Source organism: Talpa occidentalis, unplaced genomic scaffold, assembly GCF_014898055.3.
Source record: "Talpa occidentalis isolate TD23 unplaced genomic scaffold, MPIMG_talOcc4v2.1 talOcc4.5, whole genome shotgun sequence".
NCBI classification, from domain to species: domain Eukaryota; kingdom Metazoa; phylum Chordata; class Mammalia; order Eulipotyphla; family Talpidae; genus Talpa; species Talpa occidentalis.
In genome coordinates this window covers 93,378,633-93,403,242 of record NW_023604861.1, presented here as the reverse complement: position 1 = coordinate 93,403,242, position 24,610 = coordinate 93,378,633, and the positions used below count along the sequence as shown (strand labels likewise).

At 36.5% G+C, this 24,610-nt stretch overlaps 1 protein-coding gene and 1 long non-coding RNA gene across 2 annotated transcripts in view; one reads left to right on the top strand and one right to left on the bottom strand.

The window, feature by feature from the left end:
* The window catches only part of LOC129146969 (uncharacterized), a 21,958-nt gene extending 12,707 nt beyond the window's left edge, over positions 1-9,251 (top strand). The window contains exons 2-4 of the long non-coding RNA XR_008554391.1: positions 5,142-5,271; positions 5,465-5,562; positions 9,091-9,251. This is a non-coding gene — a long non-coding RNA (uncharacterized LOC129146969). The remainder of the gene's footprint in view (positions 1-5,141; positions 5,272-5,464; positions 5,563-9,090) is intronic.
* KCMF1 (potassium channel modulatory factor 1) overlaps positions 1-24,610 on the bottom strand; it is a 64,558-nt gene that overhangs the window by 4,913 nt on the left and 35,035 nt on the right. Inside the window, exons 2-6 of the mRNA XM_054701798.1 lie at positions 18,253-18,420; positions 15,104-15,243; positions 6,510-6,611; positions 3,460-3,634; positions 1,340-1,622 (exon numbers count right to left, since the gene is read on the bottom strand). Coding sequence (XP_054557773.1) covers positions 1,340-1,622; positions 3,460-3,634; positions 6,510-6,611; positions 15,104-15,243; positions 18,253-18,420 — 868 coding nt within the window. The remainder of the gene's footprint in view (positions 1-1,339; positions 1,623-3,459; positions 3,635-6,509; positions 6,612-15,103; positions 15,244-18,252; positions 18,421-24,610) is intronic.

Below are 24,610 nucleotides of genomic sequence, written 5' to 3'. Positions count from 1 at the left end.
GAGTGCTACTGATTGGTCCCTACAGGTAAGGAAGGTTTCATGGAAGCTGAGTGGATCCATATCCATCTGTGGCTCTGTGATTTCCTTAGTGGAAGCAACATTTCAAGCAGTCCCTCATTTTGCTGTGATCATCTAAAGGTAAAACTCTTCCTTAGATACCTAACAAATGATAATGGGCCTTTACTAGATGCCAGGTACTGAGCCAGACCATACACATACTTGTTTTCCATTTAATCCTCAAAACAAGTCTCTTTCTCATGACACAAAGCTCATGGGACATTGATAATAAAACTGAAGCTTGGAGCAGTGAAGTGACTTGCCTAAGGCTTAAACTAATAAGAGGGAGAGCTGTTACCAGGAATCCTGTTTACTGGGGCCTGCAAATATGTTTTATTCTTCAATACAATGTCATTTATAATTACACATATGTACCACTGTGCTAAAAAAGCTATTAAAAAATATGAGATAAAAGAAAAACACACAGAAATATTTTCTTTTAACATCTAATTGACCATCTGTGTATGGTCTGGCTCAGTACCTGGCATCTAGTAAAGGCCCATTATCATTTGTTATAGATCTAAGGAAGAGTTTTACCCTTAGAATGATGTATTATTACATTAATCTTCATTTTACAGTTTTTACTTTATATTCTCTTTGTTCCATTGAAAGCTCCAATCAGTTCAGGTTCATTATTACCACTTAGGCTTAAGTGTCTACTCATTATTGCTCTTTCTAAAATCCTTTATATTCTTACAGGTCATATAAAATGTGTATGAGGAACATATTTTAGTGCTAATGGTAGTTTCAAAAGCAAATAAGAACTCCACTTCATCCAGTAAAGCTAGTTATTGTGCACAGTGAATTTTACTTACACCATGGAAAACCATTTGTTAAAATATTAACTTTCTGTGTACCAACCACAAGAATTTAAATCCTGCTTCCTTCGAAATTCTAGGAAACCACTCCTGTATTATAAAATCCCCACTCTTATACTTTTTATATTTCACAGAAAATTGGTAATAAAAAGAAAATGTTAATATGATAATAAATTTACCTAATATGTCCCATATGTGTGATCTGGTGTTTAAATTTTATAGGCAGTAAAGGAAAAGAAATTCGTATTAGGTGATGATATACTATATCCCTACTTTATTTAAAATAATTACTTTTCATATTCTTGAAGAAATACTGAAATGCAGTTTTGATTAGAATTGAGTTTTTAAATATTTTATCAAAGGCAGAGTCTTTAAGAATTTAAGCACAAAGGAGTAAAGATCATTTCAGACTTCACAGGACAAATAAACATTACGTCTCAAAGTTTTGTCAATAAATGAGCTACCTTGTTAAAAGAAACTGGGAATTCTGGATAGTTTGTTGACTGCTTTCTGTGTTAGCTGTGTTGGTTGTTGCTGTGGATTGTGTGATTGTAGTGGTGACACTGCTTGTGTTAGTACGCCGGGTTGCGTTGCGTGCGGTCTCCAGTTGTTGCCGTGCTGCCTGGGCATGCTGCCGTTCTAATTGCAGCTGCATCTGCAGTTGTTGTAACTGAGAAGCGGAAGGGCCAGAAGAATTAAGCTGTCCTCCTGCAGAACGTCTCACTCCTGATAACTGAGATAAAAGCTCTGCCAATGGAAATGAAGACAATTAAAGTCTACTTAAATACTGATGAAAACAAATGTTACAGATGACTCTTTCACTGGTAACAGGAACATTAAGGACTGTTAGGTAACCAAGGCAGCATAAAGTTTCAGCCTGGAGCTCAACACTTCCTGGGGCAGTTGTTGTTTATGGGAAATGCAAACATGTATGGCTAGTAACCCACACACAATTATTTTTAAGCAAATTGTAACAGATTGTTTTTAAAATTCTTTGCTTTGTGTAACTTACACTTTCTAATTATTTTAGTAGATTAAAATGGTTCATCTAGTTCCAACCCTAATATAAGGCCTCTCAACATGCGTGCCTAGAAAGCAAGGGTCAAGTCTATTGTTTATGCTATTCCTATCTCTTAGAACAGTCCTACACATATAACAGGCACTCAAACACCAACTGAATGATTAAATGATTAGAATTAAACCTGAGACTTGGAGTATTTCTGTGACCCCTGCACACTCCTGCCTTCTATGGTACTTTCTGGTACTACAGTTCAAGTACCAAAGGACCACTGCAGTGAGCACCACTGGCAATGCCCCTAAGTAAAGATGACTGGCTCTTTGACTGGACAGCCCACTTAGTGGCCTATTTTGATACAGACTCTCTTGTTTCAGTAAGGTCATACTCATAAAGAGCAATGTGGACGTTATCCTGCATTCACATCTAAGTCAGGTGTAGGAACTGCCTTCTCCCACTCAAAGGCTTTTCCTAGCATGCAAGGAATTGATGGCTGCCTCGTAAACATTCCCAGGCTACTAAATGCTCATTATAAAATTCATCAGTGGGGTTAAGGTTCTGTTTTCTTGCTCATTGTGGCTCTACCTCAGGGTTTTTATACCATTCTTTCTTACACTATCTCTAAAATAGTTTTCACTGATGAAAAAATTGAGGTAATGGAGAGAATCTCTCAATTATGAGTTCTGCTCCTGGAAATTAACTTTTTAGAGTCTGCTACCAAGGAGAACAGAAATATCCCTTTTAGATGAGGAATTACTTTTTAAAATCCCCAAAACTCAGTTTGCTAAGCTTATCGCACACCCAAATGCCCGAAGCACATCTGGAATTAAGGTTTACACTGTTATATCTCATAAAGAATATTTTATTTGTTCCAAGTCCCTATCACAGATTTACACTGCAAGGCATAACATGGCTGCACAGTCTACCATGTGCATGTACCAGAACATACAGGCTTCCCAGTCTTACTGTCTGTGCCTGGTGTGTCTTTCAGATTCTCAGGCTACAGTGATTTTTGGCATTTTATTTTAACTGCCAACCCTAGTGCTCTACTGCTATCTTAGGCTGGCCATCCATTAGACTTGGTGACCTGGCAACAAGATTACATGCCAAGGTTATTGTTCTTAGTCATATTTTCCAAAGATATTCAAACATGTACTCTTTAGTAAATTTCACAATAATACAGTTCTCAAACCCAGGCAAGGACAGCAAAATTTCTACTTTATTTTCTTCCATGAGAAAAGCTTAATTTTTTAGTCTTATCAAATAGTTTCTTTATCTGGGTACATGTGGAGGTTGAAACATCCACCTTGGGAGGCCTTTGAACTCTAAAATCTTTTATGACTTTCTTGGGATTCAATGAGACCACAAACAGAACATACACTATTTCTTATCATGTTATGCTGCTAAGTACTTACAGAAATGCGAATATTTCATATTTATAAATTTTGGGGGAATTCTGTGAAGGAATATAAGAGTATGATGAGAGTTAGACTAAAACTAGATGTCATAAATTTTTAAAGGGAAACTCCCTTTCCCACCATTTCCTTTATTAATGTAGAACTAACTTACCAGCTATAGGATCCATGGCTTCCCTATTGCTTGGAGAATATGAACTCTGAGAAGAAGAAAGTCCACCAGTAGAACTGCTAGTAAAGTGCATGTTTGATCTACGAGCGCGAGGACCTCCTAGTCCTCGGCCAGGGTGAAACATTCTACGTACATGTCGAACACCACTCGATTCATCATAACTCCAAAGTTAAGAAAAGGACCCAATTATTTCACAGGGAAAAAAAAATCACTTGTATCCTTCCTAGATAGACATACAAATTTCCTAAATTGTAAGCACTTTAAAATAGTACATTAGGGTCTCCCTGGTGGTATAAGGGATTAAGTCTCAGCACTATGAAGCCATCAACAGCCACTGCAGCATGAGCTCAATTCTCGGACAGGGAGCTAACCTACATGGCGCAGCAGATCTCTCCTGTTTCGCCCGCTGCTCCCCTCAACAGTGTATTTCAGTTGGTCTGCCTGTTATGCTTCTCACTCTGTCTCTGGTGAATCCTCTCACTCCCCACACCTCAAGCTTGCATAAATAAATCTTAAAAAAAAAAAAAAAAAGCACATTTAATTTAAAATGCAAATATCACAACTACATCTATGAGGGCCATTAACTCTAAAAAGTCACTCAAATAAAATAATAATGGGAGTATTTGAATATATTGTTCAAGAAAAAAAAGGAAAAAAAAAAAAAGGAAAAAAAAAGTCTAGGTAGGAAAAAATTCCTTCCTGGGTTCCATTTACAAAGATCTCAGTAACACTGCCTAATGAGGAGAAAGGCATCACCTGGTGATATACACCCACTCTGATCTCAGTATGAATTTCATGTATGTTTAAGCCACAATTAATTAATAAGCATCAATTTCTAAAACTTGGGAGAATTGTGTTATTACATAAGCTAACTGAATCTCACTTATTATCTATAGTGAGTATGGAACAGTGTGAATAAATTCAAGAATAAAAAACTCCTTCTGGTTATTAGTTCAAATCTCCCAGTTTTCCAAAGCTGCTAGATTTGAATTTCTTGTATAAACGGATATAGAGATCAACACTGCATTTATTAATAAGTTAAATTACAGGCAGTCTCAACTTTTTTCTCCACAGCATTTTATAGTGATTATAATGGTTTCCAACAAAACCATTTTTAAAAGCTCCAGGAGGAATGGAAATTTCTCAACCATTTTTACAAAGCTGAGTTGACTCAAACTGAAGTAGGCACAAGTTGCAAATATCTACTATATCTCATGAAAACCACCTTACATTTTCAAAGGCAAATGTGTGTGTGTGTGTGTGAAGGAAATTCCAGGTATTGTAGTAAAAGAGACTTTTTCAAAGGAGCTACATAATGAAGAATTTTTTTCAGGTTTTCAGTTATCTAGTTGATTGCTTTGGAGTCATTTAGGGACAGGCAAGTGGTTCCACAAAACTCTCAGGGGCTTCCGTAACATGCACTGTTTCATGGTGGCATCTCTTCATGATGGCTTGGGTACTACATGCTATGATCATAATTTGTTTTTAAAAGGTAGCTGGGCATAAAGTGCACTTTAGGAAGAGTTCCATCAAAACAGTAAAAAAAAGAAAGTTCAGGTGTTGAAGAGGTTTACTGAGAAGCCACTTCCTCATGTCCAACAAAGTTACCACACAGTGGTGCTTGAAACAGCTAAAAAAAAAATTTTTTTTTTTTTTTTTTTTAGGATAACTGCTGTATCAACATTTTGCTTTCTAGAATTTAATGGTAATAGTCTTCAGGAATCTGAAATGGAACATTCTAGTGAATGGAAACCAGTATCACTAGTGGCCGTCAAGTTTGACTAAAAAGTTCAGGTATCAGCTTAGTTTTACATTTTTCACCTAGCTCGTTTGTGAAGCATGAATCAAGTAGAACTCTTCTGGGTATTGCTATAGGATTCTTTACAATAAAATGCAAAATGTTTCAAAGGTTTAAGTATTTTTTAGCTCATCTGGTTTTTCTTATTCTTGAAACAAAGTATCACTGCTTTTTTCATTTTGCTTTCAGTGTCCCCAGCACCTAGACAAAGAGTGGTTACCTCTCTCCTTTGTGTACGAGCTCCTAGATTTGATCAGGTCAGGCTGATGCTCTACCTAATTTCTCAGGTTGGTTTCACATCTTTATCTTTCCATTAATTTCCACTTATCTTCCCCTAATTTTAAAGGACCATATTTCCAATAGAAAATTTAGACCTGTGAGCAGGGGATGGGAGTTTTAAGACAAGAAAATCATCAAGCTAGTTTCTTTTTCAATAGGTCTAGGGTTGAATTATGTTTGGTAGGAGACAATCAAAGGAATCAGAATAAATTGTTAGGGAAAAAAGTTCTGATTAGCTCTTGAACTGCTTCTATCTGCAATAAACACTGTAAAATTTACATGAACAGAACCCTAAGTTAATAGGTAACAGTTTCAGAGAAACAATATATAAGTTGAAACCAGGAGTACTGAGCCTACTTAAAATTAATTGCTCAAGTGGGCCAGTGATATCTTAGAGACTATGGGAACAAGGAAGGAACTGTCCAGAGATAGACTTTGGAAGGGGAAGCAGAAATGAAAGTGGGAAAGGAATTTAGAGCTGGACCTGACCTAATGCTAACCTGCTCAGAGACTGTGTCTCGAGGACAGACACAACTGTCTACCCTCCCACTATATCCCATCTACAGCAGGACACAGCAAATAGGGAACAGGAGGGAAAAGAAATAAATCCGTATGTTTAATTAATTAGATTTTAATTTGGTTAGCATTTTCCTCTTTTATATGAAAACACTATCCTGGAGACTTATTACCTGCTGGAAATGTCTTTTAAAAATCTGATTATAATGAATTAAAGATGATGAGCAAGTCAACTTTCATTTAATGAGCATGGTTCATGTAACAGTAAGAACATATAAAAAAAGAAACAAAAAACTGCATCTCAACACCGAGTTACTTTTGGGAAAAGGTAAAATAAAATAATTTAGAGACTAGTTTTCTCTTTGGGGATACTGTCCTTAAAAATAATCAAAATGACAAACATTACAAACAATTCCCTTGTTGCCTCTTAAAAGGATATTAAATCTCTAGGGGCTCTGTGTTCAAGTGTAAGGTGAGCTGCAAAGTCATCTGTGACATGATTAGGATCGCCTCCAGGTAATGCTGCACATATTGGGCAAATCTGAAATGAAAATAAAGAAAGCAGATTTAATAGCTGAACGGTGATCAAACACCTACTTAAAAATAGTTTCCTAGGCCTTGCCTAGGCCTTATTTTAGGAGGTATTTTGACCAGGGTTCCAGTTATCTTACAATTAGACAAGTTTGGCAAATAGTTTAAATATACAATGATCTTGACAAGCAATAAATACTTATCCTGTTGTATAAAACACCAAACGTTGTTATTGTCTCCTTGTGCCAATCCTTATTCACATATGTCCTGGCTATTCTGTGTATCTTTGTTTACCTGAGTCTTCCCTTTTTGCTTCATCTTGTCACTGACCCAGTATATTAACCTGGCTATAAGTGAAGCTAGACTACAGAATTTTGGAGAGAGAGGTCTTTCACCACAATCATTCAGCAGATACTGAAGAGTTCTTCATCACTAGGCGGATCCACTTTTTAAACACCTCTTTATTGTCTACTAAGTCAAGTGGATAAATACAAAATTTGGCTTACAAAGTTCTCATAATCTGGGCTCTCACTTAGTTGATGCAATTTTATTTCCCATAATAGTCACATATTCTCCACCAACTATTTTCTTTTTCACAGCCATCTCTTGGTTCATGTTGTAGCTTCTTTCTGAACAATGCCTTTCCCTCCCCTATTTTGTCCACTTTTTGAAATTACAGTTTTTCAAGGCCTACCTCAAACTCATAAAGCCCTTTCTAACTCCTTTCTGATTTAATCTCCATCTGTGTTTAATGAGCTAATTTGGTCTTTAGACCTGCCATGAAGTTTGTGTGGATAGAAGCCATTTTAACATTTGTTATATTGACAGTTAATGTACCTTTCTCCAAGAATCTGATGATTTTAGAAAGCAACATTTCACATTTTACATATTTCACATTTTACATATGTGAAATGTAATATTCTGGATTATTAATTGGACAGATACGTAAGTTATAATTATTTGTCTTACAAAAGGCCAGTAAAAATGTTTCCTTTTGCAAGTTGTCTTTAATATATTACTAACTAGCCCAGAAATGATCTATAATAGCTCTTTTCTGACACTATCCTTCTGAGGGCAAAGAAGAGAGGTAAAGTAAATGTGTTCTCATACTTTTCCTCGTTTATGGGTAACAATTCAATTTCTGCTCCGGCACCCTTATTTTTTCTCAGATACAAGCCCATCTGCAGCTCCCATACTCCTGTTTTCCTTGCTTTTTTATCCAGGCTTACTCGAAAATTCCATCCACTTTCCCACTCCTCATTTCCTTCTTTTATTACAGCTTGAATCAAGTTATGAAGCTAATCATAGTTAAAAAATACTGCTTTGTATTTGAGGAGTTATTGGTTCTGTCTGAAGCAACATTAAAATGTAGTGAAGAACCTGTCCACTGCCATAACTCTACTGTCTTCAGAAAGTTCTGCTTATTTCTTTATCCTCAAGTGAAGTTGCTTTTCCCCCTAGTGGTTAACATAATAAAACAAAATACTCATAATTTTCCCGTGTTGTTTAACACCATACTAACTTTCTAATGGAAGGTTAGGTAGATGTTTCTAAGTTAACTCTGAAACAAAAGGTCGCCACATGGTATGTTCTGCCAGCTTACATGCTTACTATGCTCTGAGTTCCAAACCGTGAATCCAAAGGATATTTACAGAAATAGCCCTGACTTAAGTTGGGAGTCTTCCTTTTTAATTACATGTAGCCTAAATAAATTTATTTATTATTATTTTTAAAAAGATTTATTTATTTATACAAGCACTGGGGTATAGGCCTGAGGCGCGGGATGGTGCGAGGATTCACCAGAGACAGAGTGGGGAGCAGAACAGGCGGACAGACCGAAAGCACTGCTGAGGGGACAGTGGGCACGACAGGAGAGGTCTGCCTCGCCATGTGGGAATCTTCCTGGCCAGCTGGGAATCGAACCCACGCAGCAGAGGCTGCGGACAGCTTCACAGTGCTGCATTCAACCTGCTGCGGCAGTAGCCTAAATAAATTTAAATGAAAACACCTAAGTAAAGTTTTGTGAATGTTGTTTAAGACAGAGATTCTTCTAGAATACTTTTCCTTGTGCTGTTCTTCATAACTACAGCCCAATTTCCAGTTAACGAACCTATGCTATGAAATCCATAAGCGAGTTAGTACATTAAAGTTCTGACTGATTAAATTTGTTATACTGCATAATTCTATTACTATGGATGGAACAATTCATTTATTTGTTGAGTACAATTCAGTGTTAATATCCTGAGTTATTAAATAAATGAGCATAGTGAAATTATCAAGAAGTGAACAAGAGTGAACCAGCTACCATTAAAATTCATGCGAATTTCATCTCTTTTTTGAAAATTATTTAGTCAAACAGGGGTATAATTCATATCACTCCTTTCGAAGGGCTCTTAAACTCATTTCTAGAAATATGTCAGACTTTTTCTGAAAGGCAGATTTTCTGATCACTTGCAATACAGTGAAAATTTTTTTAATTTCTTTTACAGGAAAACCACCAAAAAGAGTCATTAGAACTTAAAGCCAAGACACGCAAAAAATTCATGTTATATTTGAATCCTACTTACAAAAAATTTTGACATTTTACTGAGCTAACAACTGAGGAGGCTAACTTCAGGTTTTTGGATCATTTACCCAATTGAAAATATTTTATAAAATCTGTAAGTAAAATGAATATAAAGACTGATTATTGGAACCTTTGAGAATATATAGAAAAGCACTAGTGGAAAGTCTGTGTTACATAGTAAGTTCCTTTTGGGCCTTTTAGAATCATCTTCAGTTGTAGGTACTTGCATGATAGCCATCTATTTTTGCCAATACAGATATAGGTCCTTTAAAGCTTTCGGTGAGCACACTGCAATTAATGTATAAAGTATAAGTTATTTAATATTGAATTAATTTGTCTCCTTAGTTCCATTCTCCCTATTTTAATGCTTAGGTTGGAAGTTCACTTGATTTAGAAGAGCAACACTTAGAATGTTAGGGAGTTTTGTTACATTAATTTTTTTTATTTTCCTTTTATTTATTTTTTTTTTTAAAGATTTATTTATTTATTTATTTTTAATATTTATTTTTATTTATTCATATAAGCACTGGGTACAGTCAGAAGTGCGGGAGGGTGAGAGAATCCACCAGAGCCAGAGCAGGGAGCAGAGCAGGCAGAAAGACCGAAGGACACTGCTGAGGGGAGCAGTGGGCGGCAGGAGAGGTCTGCGTGCCATGTGGGACCCTCCTCCGGTGGCCGGGAGCAGCCGGGGATCGAACCGGCGCTGCAGAGGCTGCGGGCAGCTTCGCAAGCCAGCACTCAACCTCTGCGCCACCGGGGAGGCCCTCCTTTTATTTTTAAATGTGATGTTAAAGTGCTAAATATTGTTTTTGGTTTTAAACATGTTTCCTGGACAGAATTTTAAATTTTATGTATATACTGATTTCCTGGAAATTCACAAAATTTGAATAACATAATTTAGCCACAAAGAAAAATATCTCCAAAGGAATCAGACTGGTCCCATTTCTTTATTCTGTCTACTCTAGAAATAAGCAGTCATGCTTACCTAGAAGAAAACTCCCAGTCTAAGCTTTATTTTTCTATTTTCCCTGGGGTAAGTTACAGATTTTACGGTAGACTTTGAGAAAAGGAAATGGGAGCCTATTGTTGTTAAATAGTGTCAATAAGAACCTGAAAGCTGCAAGACAGGGGTAGGGAGCCAGTGCCCAAAGTCAGCAACAATTTTAGTGAAGAAAAGAAATTAACTACACCAAAGTCAGTGGGTATATGTCATTTATAATGAGTTTAAATTATGGTCTGGCAATGACAAGAAGCGTGTATATTCCTTTTTTCAAAAGGCATAACCAGTTTGTCAAGTGATACCAAAATTGGTAAAGCTCATAAATAAAATGATCCCAGCTGTGAATACCAGGGTTGGCATCTTCGAATAATTTTCTTTAAATCAGGTTTTTTTTTTTAAAACTTGAAGGAAGGGCAGGAAAATAAAGGCCAATAGGAGGTGAAAAGACAAGGGTGAGTTCAAAGTGTTTGAAGAAATTCTGAGCTACCTTCTAATTTGCCTGCAACTGCCATATTTAATTTGTAACATCTTCCCTATAAATTTTCCTGCAAAACATGTCTATATACTGACTTGAAATTAGCTATATGGACAATGAATTAGACAAGTTAGTACTTCATAGGAAAAAGAAGAAACTAGAGCAGTGGCCAAAAAAGAAAAAAAAAAAAGGTAATTCAAAACAAATGAAGATGTTAGACCTGAGTTCTCACCCAGCACTCTCATGCACATTAAGTCCTCCCATTCTGAACACTGCCTTGTTCTTCCCTATAGGATTTTGCTTCAACACATGGTAAAATAAATAGAGCAATAAATACCAAATCCAGAGACAACACATTCTCAAATATTAGGCATAGACACCTTACTGAAAAGCTACCCTAAGCGCGTTTTCATAATAATCTAAACAATCCCCCTCTTGATTTCCTATCTTAAGGAACTTGATTTCTTACAGAAATCTTTAAAACACACACAAACTTACACACTTATCCCAGAACAAATATGGAATGCCCAAAGATTTTCCTATCATTTCCTTTCCTGCTATCAAGTGGAAAGTTTGCTGGGATACTGATAGCTACATCACACCTAAAATCAAAAGTAATCCAATCTGATCTTAAGTAAATGTGCTAAAAAAAACTACTGTTTTCCAAATATGCAAAAATAATCAAATACTAAAATTAGGAAGAAAATTTATAAAACAGAGTTTTGAGTAATAAAACCACAAATGGTACTGAATTCTGATCATTTATACTCTCTAGCTAAATGCAGTTGAGTAATGGCAACATGTATTGTTGCAGCTGCAGCAAATGTATTGTTTCAAATTGCAACTATTTCTGTTAGCACCTTTTTTTTAATGCATATTTGGCTTTTTAATGTTTGCTTTTCATATTTACATATTGTGCTACTTCCTTCTTAATTCTTCCCATAACCAAAATCCAGTCTGCTGTCCCACCCTACCCCTACCAAATTTTGTGAAAACTATGAAGGTTTACAAAAACCTGAACTCGATTTTAAAATCATACTATTTATCTCATTGGTGTTTATATAAATTCCTGAGTCTCATACCCAGTCTGTTTGTTTTTTATTTTTAAGCAGTAATCACCTTTACTTATGCATTCTATGTCAGCTGTTGTTCCTCACACTATCCGATTTTAAACAATAGAAAGCCTCCTGAGTAATCTTAAACATAAAAAAAATGAGGCCAGCAGTTGGAGTCATAGTTGAAAAGGTGGCAAGGAAACAAATAAAAAACAAAGAAAAGACAAGGACTACAAAGTTGTTTTAAAAATTGAGCTTCAATAGACTTTCTTATTAGCTAGGTAAGGTTATCAGTAAACATTTACTGGTGGTGATAGTAAGTCTTAAATCTTAGGGATATATCCCCTTGCCACCAGATGCTCCAAAGGGATGCTGGTTAGAGGGGCGAGAATCTTAAGACCTATAGGAAGGTACAAACTGGTAGTCTAGAGGCCATATGCAGAAGAAAACATGGGCACAGCAAAACAGCAAATTGAGCATTTAGAAAAAAGATGTAAACAGGAATAGAAAAAGATATATAGTCAGTTGTTATATGAATATAATCCCCCACCAAAATGAAATGAATTACTCTTGAACTCCAGAATTTAAAAATGTTTGTGGGCCTCCTTGGTGGCACAAGGAGTTAAGACACCTATGAAGCTATCCACAGCTACTGCAGCATGAATTTGACCCCCGGCCAGGGAGCTACCCACATGGCACAGCAGACCTCTCCTGACTCACCTGCTGCTCCCCTCAGCAGTGTATTTCATTCAATCTGCTTGTTCTCTTCCCCACTCTGTCTCTGGTGAATCCTCTCACCCTGCATGCCTCTGGCCTGTACTCCAGTTCTTGTATGCATAAATAAATAAATCTTGGGCCTCCCCAGTGGCGCAGCGGTTGAGCGCTGGGCTGCGAAGCTGCCCGCAGCCTCTGCAGTGCCCCTTCGATCCTCGATCCCCAATCCCCGGATCCCCAGCGAGGGTCCCACATGGCGCTCAGACCTCTCCTGCTGCGCTCCCTGCTCCCCTCAGCAGTGTATTTCAGTCAGTCTTCCCATTCTGTTCCCCGCTCTGGTGAATTACCCTGTGCTTGTATAAATAAATAAATAAATCTTAAAAAAAATAAATCTTTTAAAAAATGTTTGATTAACCATAACTTTGGCAAAACACTGGAGGGCAGGGGTGAGGGGAATAGGGAGGGGTGTAGAGGGGAGTGTTGGGACTAGAGGAGACACATGGTAGTATCATCTAGACATTTACATATAACTGTAAGATACTAGAGCTTGTAACACATTTCACATATATACAGAGAGACATTTAAAATATTAAACAAGGGTAGGCACCAATCCTTTCTTTTAGTAAATTAAATGTAAAGCACCTGCTGTGTGCCAGCCATGTTTCAAAGAAGAAAAGACCTTGTACCTTCATGTCAAAGATTCTTGTCTGCTTGCTATTTTTCACTTTGAAATATTCAGGTGTGTTAAGGGTAGGTAGGAAAAGAAGTAGAAACAGTACTTATTCAAGGACTAAGAGTTGATGAAGAGAAACACTTGAAATATTTCACAAATACTTGTTGCTATATACCTGTAGGGATAGGGATATACCATACCAGTATGACCACTGCTTTGAGCTATCTAACAAAGCATGGGAACTCATGAAGAAGCATAATTCAACAACTTATGGAAGACAGACCACAAAACCATGAATAGATGGGGAGTATTTAATTTTCAATTTGTGTCAGTTATAGAAGAGGATAAACAAATTATGAGTACTTTCAGGGAAAAATTAAAGGCAAGGATGCTAAAGCTGATTCTTATTTTTAGAAAATGATTAATCAGCTTCTCATTCATGGAATGGATTTAAAGTTCCACTGGATTCTCCAATTTTGAATGTGGAAAGCAGGACTGTTATCCTGCTACAGTGGAATGATAAAAGTATTATACTACTGCCCATTGGCTAATAATGATTTTTAAAATGTCTAGTTTATAATACGAGAAACCCCTCCGTATTGTATCTAGGTAAACAGAGTACCCAAACTTAACAGAAATTAAATCAAGGAAAAATTAAAATAACCAGGATGGAGATGGAATCAAGTCAGCATTCTTCATACTGGTATGTGTACTAAAAGGAAGCAAAATAAGTCACTTTTACAAATAGAATGACTTAAAAACAATAGTGAAATGTAAAAATAGTATTTTGAGGCTCTCTACAATACAAGATGAGAGCATTTCAGAGCTGTTAGGTAGTAAAATTTGGCTCGAGGACGTATAATGTGAATTTACCAACTATTTCAACTATAAATCTTATAAAAACTGTAAGCATCAAATGGTATAAATGGGAATGAAAGTAAACCTGTATTACCCACAGCTGTAACAACAGAACTATAGCAGAAACAGAATAGGAGAGCAGTTAATTAAGTACGGACTGTACAACCAGAGGAACTCTGACTGAGTTCAAACACTTGGCACTGCCCCTTACTAGATGTTAAGTCCTCAGGACTTACTACTTTATTTCTCTTGAACTTCAGTTTGTTTTGAGGTCATTTAGGGGCTTATTAGTTGAGTCAATGTGTAACTGCTTATGCCAAATTCTCCAAATTCCATACTAACAGTTCCATCTCTCACTATATCTATTGCCACCAAAAGATAAGGGGGAAGGGAACTTTTGGGTATACTTTAACTCTTTAAGTTAGACGTATGCTGACACAGATTTCAAGTAAAAAAAAGCTTTCAAGGCAAGTTTTTCTTTGTATAGTAGTCTGGTTCTTTGGCTTATAATCATAGGAAGAGTAAGAGCAGGAGGGACTTCTAGAGACCCCAGAATTTTAACCTCTGAGGCAAGAGATTTGATCTGATGAAAACCAAGTAAGGCCAATGATATGTTACAATGACACGTGACAATGAATCACTGTTTAATTTTTCAATTTTTCTGTGAAGATTTTCTTATAGAAGAAAAATCAAGCAGGTAGTAAGAATACTATAAAAAGATATGTGTTACATGTTTGGGTTTTAACCTTTTTACAATGTATGTACGGAAGGAAGGCTCCTGAATTTGGTTAAGATTCCACACTGTTACTTCAGTCAGTCTGCCTGTTCTATTCCCCATTCTGCCTCTGGTGAATCCTTTCACTCTCGCACCTAGTTCTTGTATGCATAAATAAATAAATAAATTTTTAAAAATAAAAAACAAAGATTTCACGCTGTTCTTTGGCAAGAGAGCAAGAAAGGCTTGTGTGGACAAATGAAGGACATTATTATCTTGTGCACATGCAGCATTCTAGTATGTATAAAATTTGATGTGAAAAGATACTTTCAATAATTATTACATAAACACTATCATTATACTCAGATGATGGTAACTGAGCCTTATTTATCTTAGAAATAATGTACTTTACAACATCATTTTAGAAACAAGGTTGTATCACTTACCACTTCTGTCGATGTTTCCGCATGTTCAGAAGTAACGTGTTCTTGAAGAGATGTCTCCGTATAGCCCATTTTTCCGCAATAGGGACAAGTAAAAGACTGTGGCTGCTCTACAGAGAAAGCTTCCCCACCATAGTATAAATCTAAAAAAATAAAGTGAATTGCATTGAGAAATTACTTCTAGTTTTTCTTAATATTTAAAAATGTGATCATGTGGTACAATAATGTAAAGAAAAAAAGTGTGCCTGAAATCTCCAACAGCCTCAATCTGTCAAGGAGTACTTAGGTACCTCTCTATCTGCATCTGTATCGTCTTTATTCTCCCAAGGTCTCTATGATACCTCTTCAAAATTCTTTCTCCGTATGGCTACTATAGCCTTATGAGAAAAAGAAAAAAGGCAAACAGCTTTTTATTCCTTCATAATTTTGAAACACCTCTTATTTCATATCCGATTCCATTTTTAATATAATTTATGATTTATCTACATATTCCGTGGCAATACCAGTGTCAACACAAAGAATCAGAAGGATATATCATATGTAAGAACACAAACGCTCAGAGGGAAAGAACAGATGATGATGATCAGTGTGCCGATATGGCCCAGATGTAGCTATCTGTCAATAGAATATCCATATTCTTACAACAGTAAGGACCCTATGTAGTCAGACCTTGAAAGTGCTAACTTGAATGGGATGCTACTACAACATACTGTACCCTGCTTGGTTATAGAAGAGCCGACCAATTATTGAGAGTCTGGGAATATTTTGCTTGCCGCATAAGTACATCTCAAGGAATTAGCCTATTTTTCTCCATTGGTAGCACAAAATGAAATACATTTAACAGCATATTTATTATGTCAGTCATGCCACTTCTCTACAAATAACTATCTCATTTAATATGAAACAAATGCCTAATTTAAGAGAATATAGTCACTTTTATGAAAAGAAAAAGTAAAAGGATTCATTATGATAGACTTGTTTGCATTTATTTTTAAGGAGATTTAAACTATCTTAAAAATATTTGCCCGTTACATATACAGTGACCTTTCATTATGTGCATAAGACTTGCCAGGTGGATTTGAGATACGTAGGAATAAATATATAAAAAGAATAGAATTTTCTCACCTATTAAACTCCCAAACCCCACAGCTAACATCATACTTACTGGTGAAAGACTGATGTTTGCCCCCTAAAACTAGGAAGAAGAGAAGAGTATCACTCTTGCCATTTCAATTCAATATTTTACTGGAGAATCTAATCAGAGTAATCAGGCAAGAAAATTAAATGCAAAGAAATAAGTAAAACCATCTTTATTAGCAGATGACATGAACTTTGTATACAAAAAGTCCTAAGGAATTAAAAACTATTAAAACAAATAAATGAATTCAGCAACTTTACAAGAGCTATAGTAAAAAAAAAACACTTTTCTCAACACTTGCAGAGAGAAATCCAAAAAATTCCATTTATCACAGCAAAAAGAATAAAATACTCAAGATGAAACACTCAAAATGAAGATGATCTAAGTGATCTTTAGTAAATGGAAAGACCTGCCATGTTCATAGTTTGGCAAACTTGATGTTGTTTTTTTCCAAACTGACCTATAGATTCAAAATATTTCCTATAAAAAAACAAATCCCAGTTGACTTATTTGCAGAAATTTGGTAAGCTGATGCTAAAATTCACAAGGAAACTCTAAGGACCGAAAACACTTAAAATAATTCTAAAGAACACAGTTGGAAGACTCATGCTTCTCAATTTCAAGCTTTACAAAGCATCAGTAAGCAAGACAGTGTGGTAATGGCATAAAGATAGACATATAAATCAATGGATTGGATTGATAATCCAGAAATACATGTTCACATTTATATTCAACTACCTTTTTTTAAACAAATGTATTGGCATATCTTTGACATTTAAAAATTACATATATGTTATACAACTTGGTATTTTGATATATGAAAAGATCACCATTCTGAAAAGATCACCATAATTAAGCTAATTAATATCTATCACCTCTAAGTTACCACTGTGTGTGCCATGTATGGATGTGTGTGTGTTGTAAGAAGATTTAAGATCTATCCTATTTGAACATTTCAAGAACAGAATACAATTTTGGTAATTATGGTCACCACGCTGTACAGCAGATCTCTGGAATCTAGTCATCTTCTATAAGAAAACTTTGTACCCTTGGACTAAGACATCATCCCATTTTCCACTCTCACTAGTCAACTGCTTTTCAACAAGAATACCAATTTATTGGGTAAAGAAAATCCAATAAATAATGCTGGGGCAACTGGATATTCATATGTGAAAGTATCAAGTTGGATGTCTACCTTACTCCACATATAAAAATTAATTCAAAATAGGTAAAAGCTAAAAACAAAAGCGGAAACTTTAAACTTTTAAGAAATCATAGGCTTAAATTTTCATAACCTTGAATTAAGCAATGGTTTCCTAGATCTGACACCAAAGGCAAAAAAAATCATCAACATTTCTACTTTTATACTTCAAAACACACTATCAAGAAAGTCAAAAGACAAATCCATGGAATGGGAGAAATTCTGTGTAAGTCATTCATTTGACAAGCAACCTGAGCACAGAATATACAAAGAACTATCAGAACACAGTAATAAAAGCCACATTACCCAGTTAAAAAAATGGGCAAAGGATCTGCATAGACATTTCTCCAAAGTGGATATATAAAAATGGACAGTAAGCAAAAGAAAAGATGCTCAATATTATTAATCAAATTAAACCCAAATTAGATACTACTTCATAACTGCTAGGATGGCAATGAACAAAAAGATACTGTTAACCAGGTAAAAACTGACGTCTAATAATCAATTATATAAACAATCTGCTTTCTCATAACTAAAGCAAGAGCACTTATGTACTGTTAGCAGTAACTGTCAGTCTAACTTTATGATTTCTTTACTGAGGCACTCTTCCGTTTCATACCTTGCCAGCAGCATACAATTGTCTTAAGACAAGAATTACTTAGACTATAAATGATACATTCATTTTATTACTAATGAATTTGGAGTCTCATACATACTATTGGGGATAGTTTTAGAGCATTTTGCCTTTATTTCTTCACACACATATACAAAATTCTAAATGATAATCCATTGAATTTTTAACTAAATACATACCAAAATCTACCCTTGTTAATATGCACTGCATTGGGTGGTCAGTTGTATGCCTTGTTGTTGTTGCACCACTTTCATAACAAGATGCACAAAGATCGTAATCGTAGCAAATTAAACACTTATATCTGCGACCTCGAAAATTTCCTTTTAAACATGCATCACAGCTGACACCTATAAAAAAGAGAAATATCATTAATTAGCAGCTGTAAAATGCTATTCTCCATTTCATTTTCATAAACATCTTAAGATGCTCATTTAACCAGTTGAGTTCCTTTCCAAAATGATTAGAAAGGATGTACAAACACATGGGAATTTCCAACAATATGGTAGATCTCTTACCCTGATTTATACTCCTAATGACAATAACAAAATGTTTGATAAAATGTAAAAACAAGTTTGTTTTTTTTAAGTTTCTTGCTGAGCTAGCAGAGGGGTAAAACTGAATGAAAGACAGGGCCTCCCCTGGTGGTGCAGCGGTTGAGGACTGGGCTGTGAAGCTGCCCGCAGCCTCTGCAGCGCCGGTTCAATCCCCAGACGCCGGGCGAGGGTCCCACATGGCACGACAGACCTCTCCTGTCGTGCCCACTGCTCCCCTCAGCAGTGTATTTAGTCAGTCTGCCTGTTCTGTTCCCCGCTCTGGCTCTGAGTTTTCTCAACCTCCCGCACTTCTGATTGTACCCAGTGCTTGCATGAATAAATAAATAAATCTTTAAAAAAAAAAAAAAACACTGAATGAAAGACAAACTGATAGAGGGAGCGATTCTTGGCGGTATGCATTTACTATAAAGCAGGTAAAAATCTGAATTTTAGATTTTCACAGCATTACAGGACAAAACACAGGAAGTAAATACCACATATGCAGAAGATGGAGTATCTAGCAGGCAATCCTCAAAAAGCTGGGACCCTAATAAACCCTTCAAATACGGGTAAGCTAGAAATCCTCCTTATGAGATTACAAAGCTCTTCCTCCTTCCCCTGTTACAGAAACAACAGAAACGCTGAGAAATTGGAAGCACAATCAGTCCAATCCAGTCCAATCAGTCCACCTCTTATTGATGGACATCCCAAATTCAGACTACCAAGTGATTCCAAAAGCTTCAGGTCAAGAATTTAAAGTGGGGGGGCCACTCTGGTGGCGCCAGGGGTTAAGACGCAGCTTGTGAAGCTGTCCGCAGCCTCTGCAGTGTGAGTTTGATCCCTGGCCAGGGAGCTACCCACATGGCGCAGCAGACCTCTCCTGCCTCGCCCGCTGCTCCCCTCAGCAGTGTGTCTCAGTCAGTCTGTCTGTTCTGTTCCCCACTCTGTCTCTTGTGGATCCTCTCACCCACTGCACCTCTGGCCTGTACCCCAGCTCTTGTATATATAAATAAATAAATCTTTAAAAAAATACTGAAAGAATTTTTGGCAGAACATAAGCTGACTCAAATTTTTTTTGCAGATTGAAATCGGTCATGAATAGTTCAAGAAAAACAAGATGGAGTGATCTGCTTAACATGTCAAAAGTTATTATAAAGTTACAGCAATTAATATGGAATGGTATTGGCATAGAGACAAACAAGTCAGTGGAACATTATAGAAAGACCAGAAATAGATGCACACATGCTGAAATCTATTTTATGATACAGTAAGGTCATTTGAGAGTGGTGGGGAAAAGGAGGAGGAGACAGCAAATGGTTCCAGGACAGGTGATTATCTGTAATTGGGGAAAATAAAATTGAATCTCTTCACCAGATCCCACACGCGAAAATCAATTCCTGATGGTTGGAAGACAAATGTGAAAAGGAAAAAAAAACTGCTGGAACACAATATAGAGGAATAGTTTTGTGAGCTCAGAGTAGGAAACAATTTCTTAAATCTTGAACATATATGTGACAACATATAAGATCTAAGCCATAAAGAGATAAACTAAACCACATTAAAAGACTTTTTTTCCCACCTTCTAATGCCCTAGAGTGGTGGAAAAGATAAGACCCAGAAACTGGTGATATGTATTCAGAATACATCTAAAACTCTCACATATCAATAAGAAAGACAAACACCCAACAGAAAAATGGGCAAAAACATCAATGGGCACTACAAAGAACAAACACAAATGGCCAAACATTTAAAAAATGCTCAATCTTATTGGTTGTCAAAGAACTGCAAATGAAACAATTATGAGCTATTATTTTACATCTATCAATATGGCAAAATCCTAGACATCAACTGATTATACTGAAGATAAGGAACAACAGAAACAGAGCAAATATAAATACCTTGAAAACTTTGTTCATATTCTAGTAAAGTTAAACAGAAGGAACTTCTTTGACCCTGCAATTTCATTCTTAAATATATTTCCTGCATATGTGCATATATTCACAATAATTTTTCCAACAACAAAAAAGACTGTTAACCTAAAGGTCCATCAACAGTTCATTATAAAATGAATTGTCTTTAAAAAAAAGTCTTTTAAAAAAAGTCTTTAAAAAAAAAAATTTCACAGCTACCAGGGAGGATAACTGTGACTCTCAGAAAGTCTCAAAAAGATCTGCACAAGATGGAAAAAGAGAGAGAGAGAGATCCACATAGTAAAGTTCAAAAACATTATCTAGTTTAGGAAATCAAGTATGCAGTAAAACCATAAAAAGAAAATAAGGGAATGATAAACAGATTTTTGGTCAGTGGTTCCCTCTGGAGGGTATCAGAGTTCTTAGAGATCTTGAAAGGTAGCCTTTTTTCAGATCTGGCAGAGGGGATCTGTGGTATCTTTCCTTTCCTTTGCATTTATTTAGCAAATGTTCTCATTTGCTCCGTTTTTAATAAATCTGTTTTTTTTTTTTTTTTAGATTTATTTATGTATACAGGCATTGGGTACAGCCAGAAGCACGGGAGAGTGAGAGGATTCACCAGAGCCAGAGCAGGGAGCAGAACAGGCAGAAGGACCGAAGTACACTGCTGAGGGGAGCAGCGGGCGCAGCAGGAGAAGTCTGTGCGCCATGTGTGACCCTCACCCAGCAGCCAGGGATCGAACTGGTGCTGAAGAGGCTGCGGGCAGCTTCGCAGCCCAGCGCTCAACCGCTGCGCCACCAGGGGAGGCCCAAGAAAAATGTTTTTAAATCTCCTCTCCTTCAACCAGAAAAAAAGAAAAACTAAAGCTGGAGTTGCTTATAACAATCTTTTGGCTGTCAGTTCAGGCGGAAAAAGAATTTTTTTTAAAGATTTGCTTATTTATGCATACAAGAACTGTGGTACAGGTCAGAGGTGTAGGGGGTGATAGGATTCACCAGAGACAGACTGGAGAACAGAACAGGCGGATTGACTGAAATACACTGCTGAGGGGAGTAGTGGGAGAGATAGCAAAGGTCTGCTGCGCCATGTGGTTCAGCTTCCTGGCTGGGGATGGAACTCGTGCTGCAGCGGCTGTGGATAGCTTCATAGTGCTGAGACTCAACCCCTTGTGCCACTAGGGAGGTCCCGAAAGCCTTAAATTTTTAAGGTGCTAACTTATTTCATTCAGATGTAGTAAGATTATGTTATCATATCCACAGTATATAATTTAATGTCTGTAATAGGATATACAACCTCTTAAATTCTCAAAATATCCTTCAAGATGGTTGAGATTTCCAATTTGTACTGAGTTCCCACCAAGTCACACTGAGACACAAATGATGGCATCAAGTCATCAGTTTTTCAGCAAATTCAGTAAATATTAAATGCCTACTATGTTCTAGATGCTGGGGATATAGCAATTAACAAAACAAAGCTCTAGCTTATAAAGCGAACATTTCAGTGGATGCAGGCAGGCATATAAACAAAGTTATAAATGCAAATTAGAAGTGCTATAGAAAATAACAAAGCAGAGATGGATAAATGGCATAAAAAAAGAAAGCTTCACTGAAAAAACATGAGCTTTTTCTTATTTCAAAACACAGGAAGTAAATACCACATATGCAGAAGATGGAGAATTCACTTTATAACACAGTCTAACAAAATTTGCTCCCTCACAGTCAACTACAATCTACAGCTCTTATTACAGAAAATAAGTTAAGACTCTTGCTGCACAGTCCCTAGTTAATAAAAATGGTTCTATGTAGTAACAGAAGATTCAAAAGAATCTAAAATAGAACACATATATCATATGTAGTTATCAATTTCTTGCTAAGAAGAATAGACTTGTTTCTGATAAGATAACACTAAGATATTCAAGATACTAAGAATTAAAGTTCCTATAGAAAAGCATTGTGTCATAACAGAAACAAGAGTACAAACTGGCAAATAAAACATCATGTTGAGGGCTTCCCCTGGTGGCGCAGGCGGTTGAGTGCAGCGCTGTGAAGCTGTCTGCAGCCTCTACAGAGCCAGTTCGATTCCGGCCGGCCACCGAGGGTCCCACATGGCACAGCAGATCTCCCCTGTTGCGCACACTACTCCCCTCAGCAGTGTATTTCATCAGTCTGCCTGTTCTTTTCCCCGCTCTGTCTCTGGTGAATCCTCTCACCCTCCCGCGCATCTGGTCTGTACCCTGGTTCTTGTATAAATAAATAAATCTTTAAAAAAACAAAAAAAGCAACCATCACATTGAGAGGCAATGCTGGAGAACCAGTAGGTTGTTAGCACTGAGAGTTACTGGATTAAAAAAGGTTTAGGTTCCATTTATCCTATATATAACTTGCAAAAATTGAGTTAACCAAGTAATAAAATATGCAACTTGTCAATGAATAAACAAACTTTAGCTATATTTTGTCATAATCTCAGAAAATCATTAATCATATAAAATGGTAATTAGCACAAGCTACATCATAAATTTGTGGTGGGACATTTATGCTTCTCCATCTCATCAATTTCACCTAGTAAAATAAACAAAAATGCTAAGAAATAGAATTTAACCTCAATTTTTGCACTGGTGCAGTTAAATGAAGAGAAATGTGCATATTTGACAACTATTTGTAAAAGGCACATCTGAATACATTCATACCCTTAACATTTATCCTTGTATTTAGCAGTTCTGTAAAATACATAAAAGCTATGAACTAAAATCAAAGGAAAGAATGCCCTCTAGTGGGAACAGATGTTTAAAAAGCCACTAAAAAAAGTCAAGTCTTTTTTCCCCTTAATTTAGAAAAACCGAATAAAGTTTTTATTTTATATTTTTCTAAAGAAGAAAAGTCTGAAGGCTGATACAACTCTTTCTTTTAATTTGAATGAATTTTTTACTTTAGTAATTGTCACAAGAAAAGTCACAAGTTAGTTGGGATGTGTGATAAAACTTCCTTTCTGGCTACAGATGATAAAACCAATTCAAATCTGCCCCAAAAAGTATACAGAAAAGGCATGTTGGGCATTATATTTAAGGAGTTCCTTACGCATTTTGTCAAGAAGGGGATATTTGTTTCATCATTTTCAGTGTAAAGGAAGTTGGTCCATTTTGGAACAACTGATTGGTTTGCCTATTTTTAAAGAACCGGTAGTCTAAGCTCTTATTTTGTAGAAATGTATCCCTGGTCTGCAAACAGAAACCTATCTTAGTAACAATGGACTTGCTCATGAGTGAGCCTTTCAGAACCGCTTATCTGGAAATAGAGAAGCTTCTATATTACTCAATCTATTATACTCAGTCATGATTAGAACTGCTTTCTGACTCATACATAAAATGAAGGAAGAGGAGGTGTGTAAGGAGTACCTGGGACAAAGTAGGAATTCAATGAATATCTGTTGAATGAAGTGAATAGAGAAGGGGACATTTTCCTAGAATAATTAGATAAACACTCAAAAACAGAAGTAAAAAGGGATTGATGTGTGTCTATAATAGTCTTCTTGATGTTAAGAATGACTGAATGATGAAAGGAGGCACTGAACAACAGGCACTTGTTTCCTATAAGGAAAAAAATTCAGTAGGTAAAAATGCTGTGACAAATAGGTCTAGGTATCAGCCACTGTTCAGCAACAGTAGCCTAAGAGCTTAGTTACAGCTGTAACAAATGAGGGGGTAGTTGGCAGTATTTTATCAGCCACATTTTTCTGTTAACAATTTTATATGTAAAAACCAAAACCCCTTCTAAATCAACAGTTCGGTTGCTTTAAACAATGCACACTACACAGAAACTACTGTTTTGAAGATCCTGTAGGCAGGTCTATAGGGTAAGGCAGAAAGCTCCAGTCCTCTGAAAAGAAGTGTCCTTAGAGAAGGTGAAAACTTTTTTTTTTTAAAATATTTATTTATTGGGCCTCCCCGGTGGCGCAGTGGTTGAGCGCTGGGTTGCAAAGCTGCCGGCGGCCTCTGCGGCGCCAGTTCGATCCCTGGCTGCTCCCCGGCCACCGGAGGAGGGTCCCACATGGCGCGCGGGCCTCTCCTGCCGCCCGCTGCTCCCCTCAGCAGTGTGCT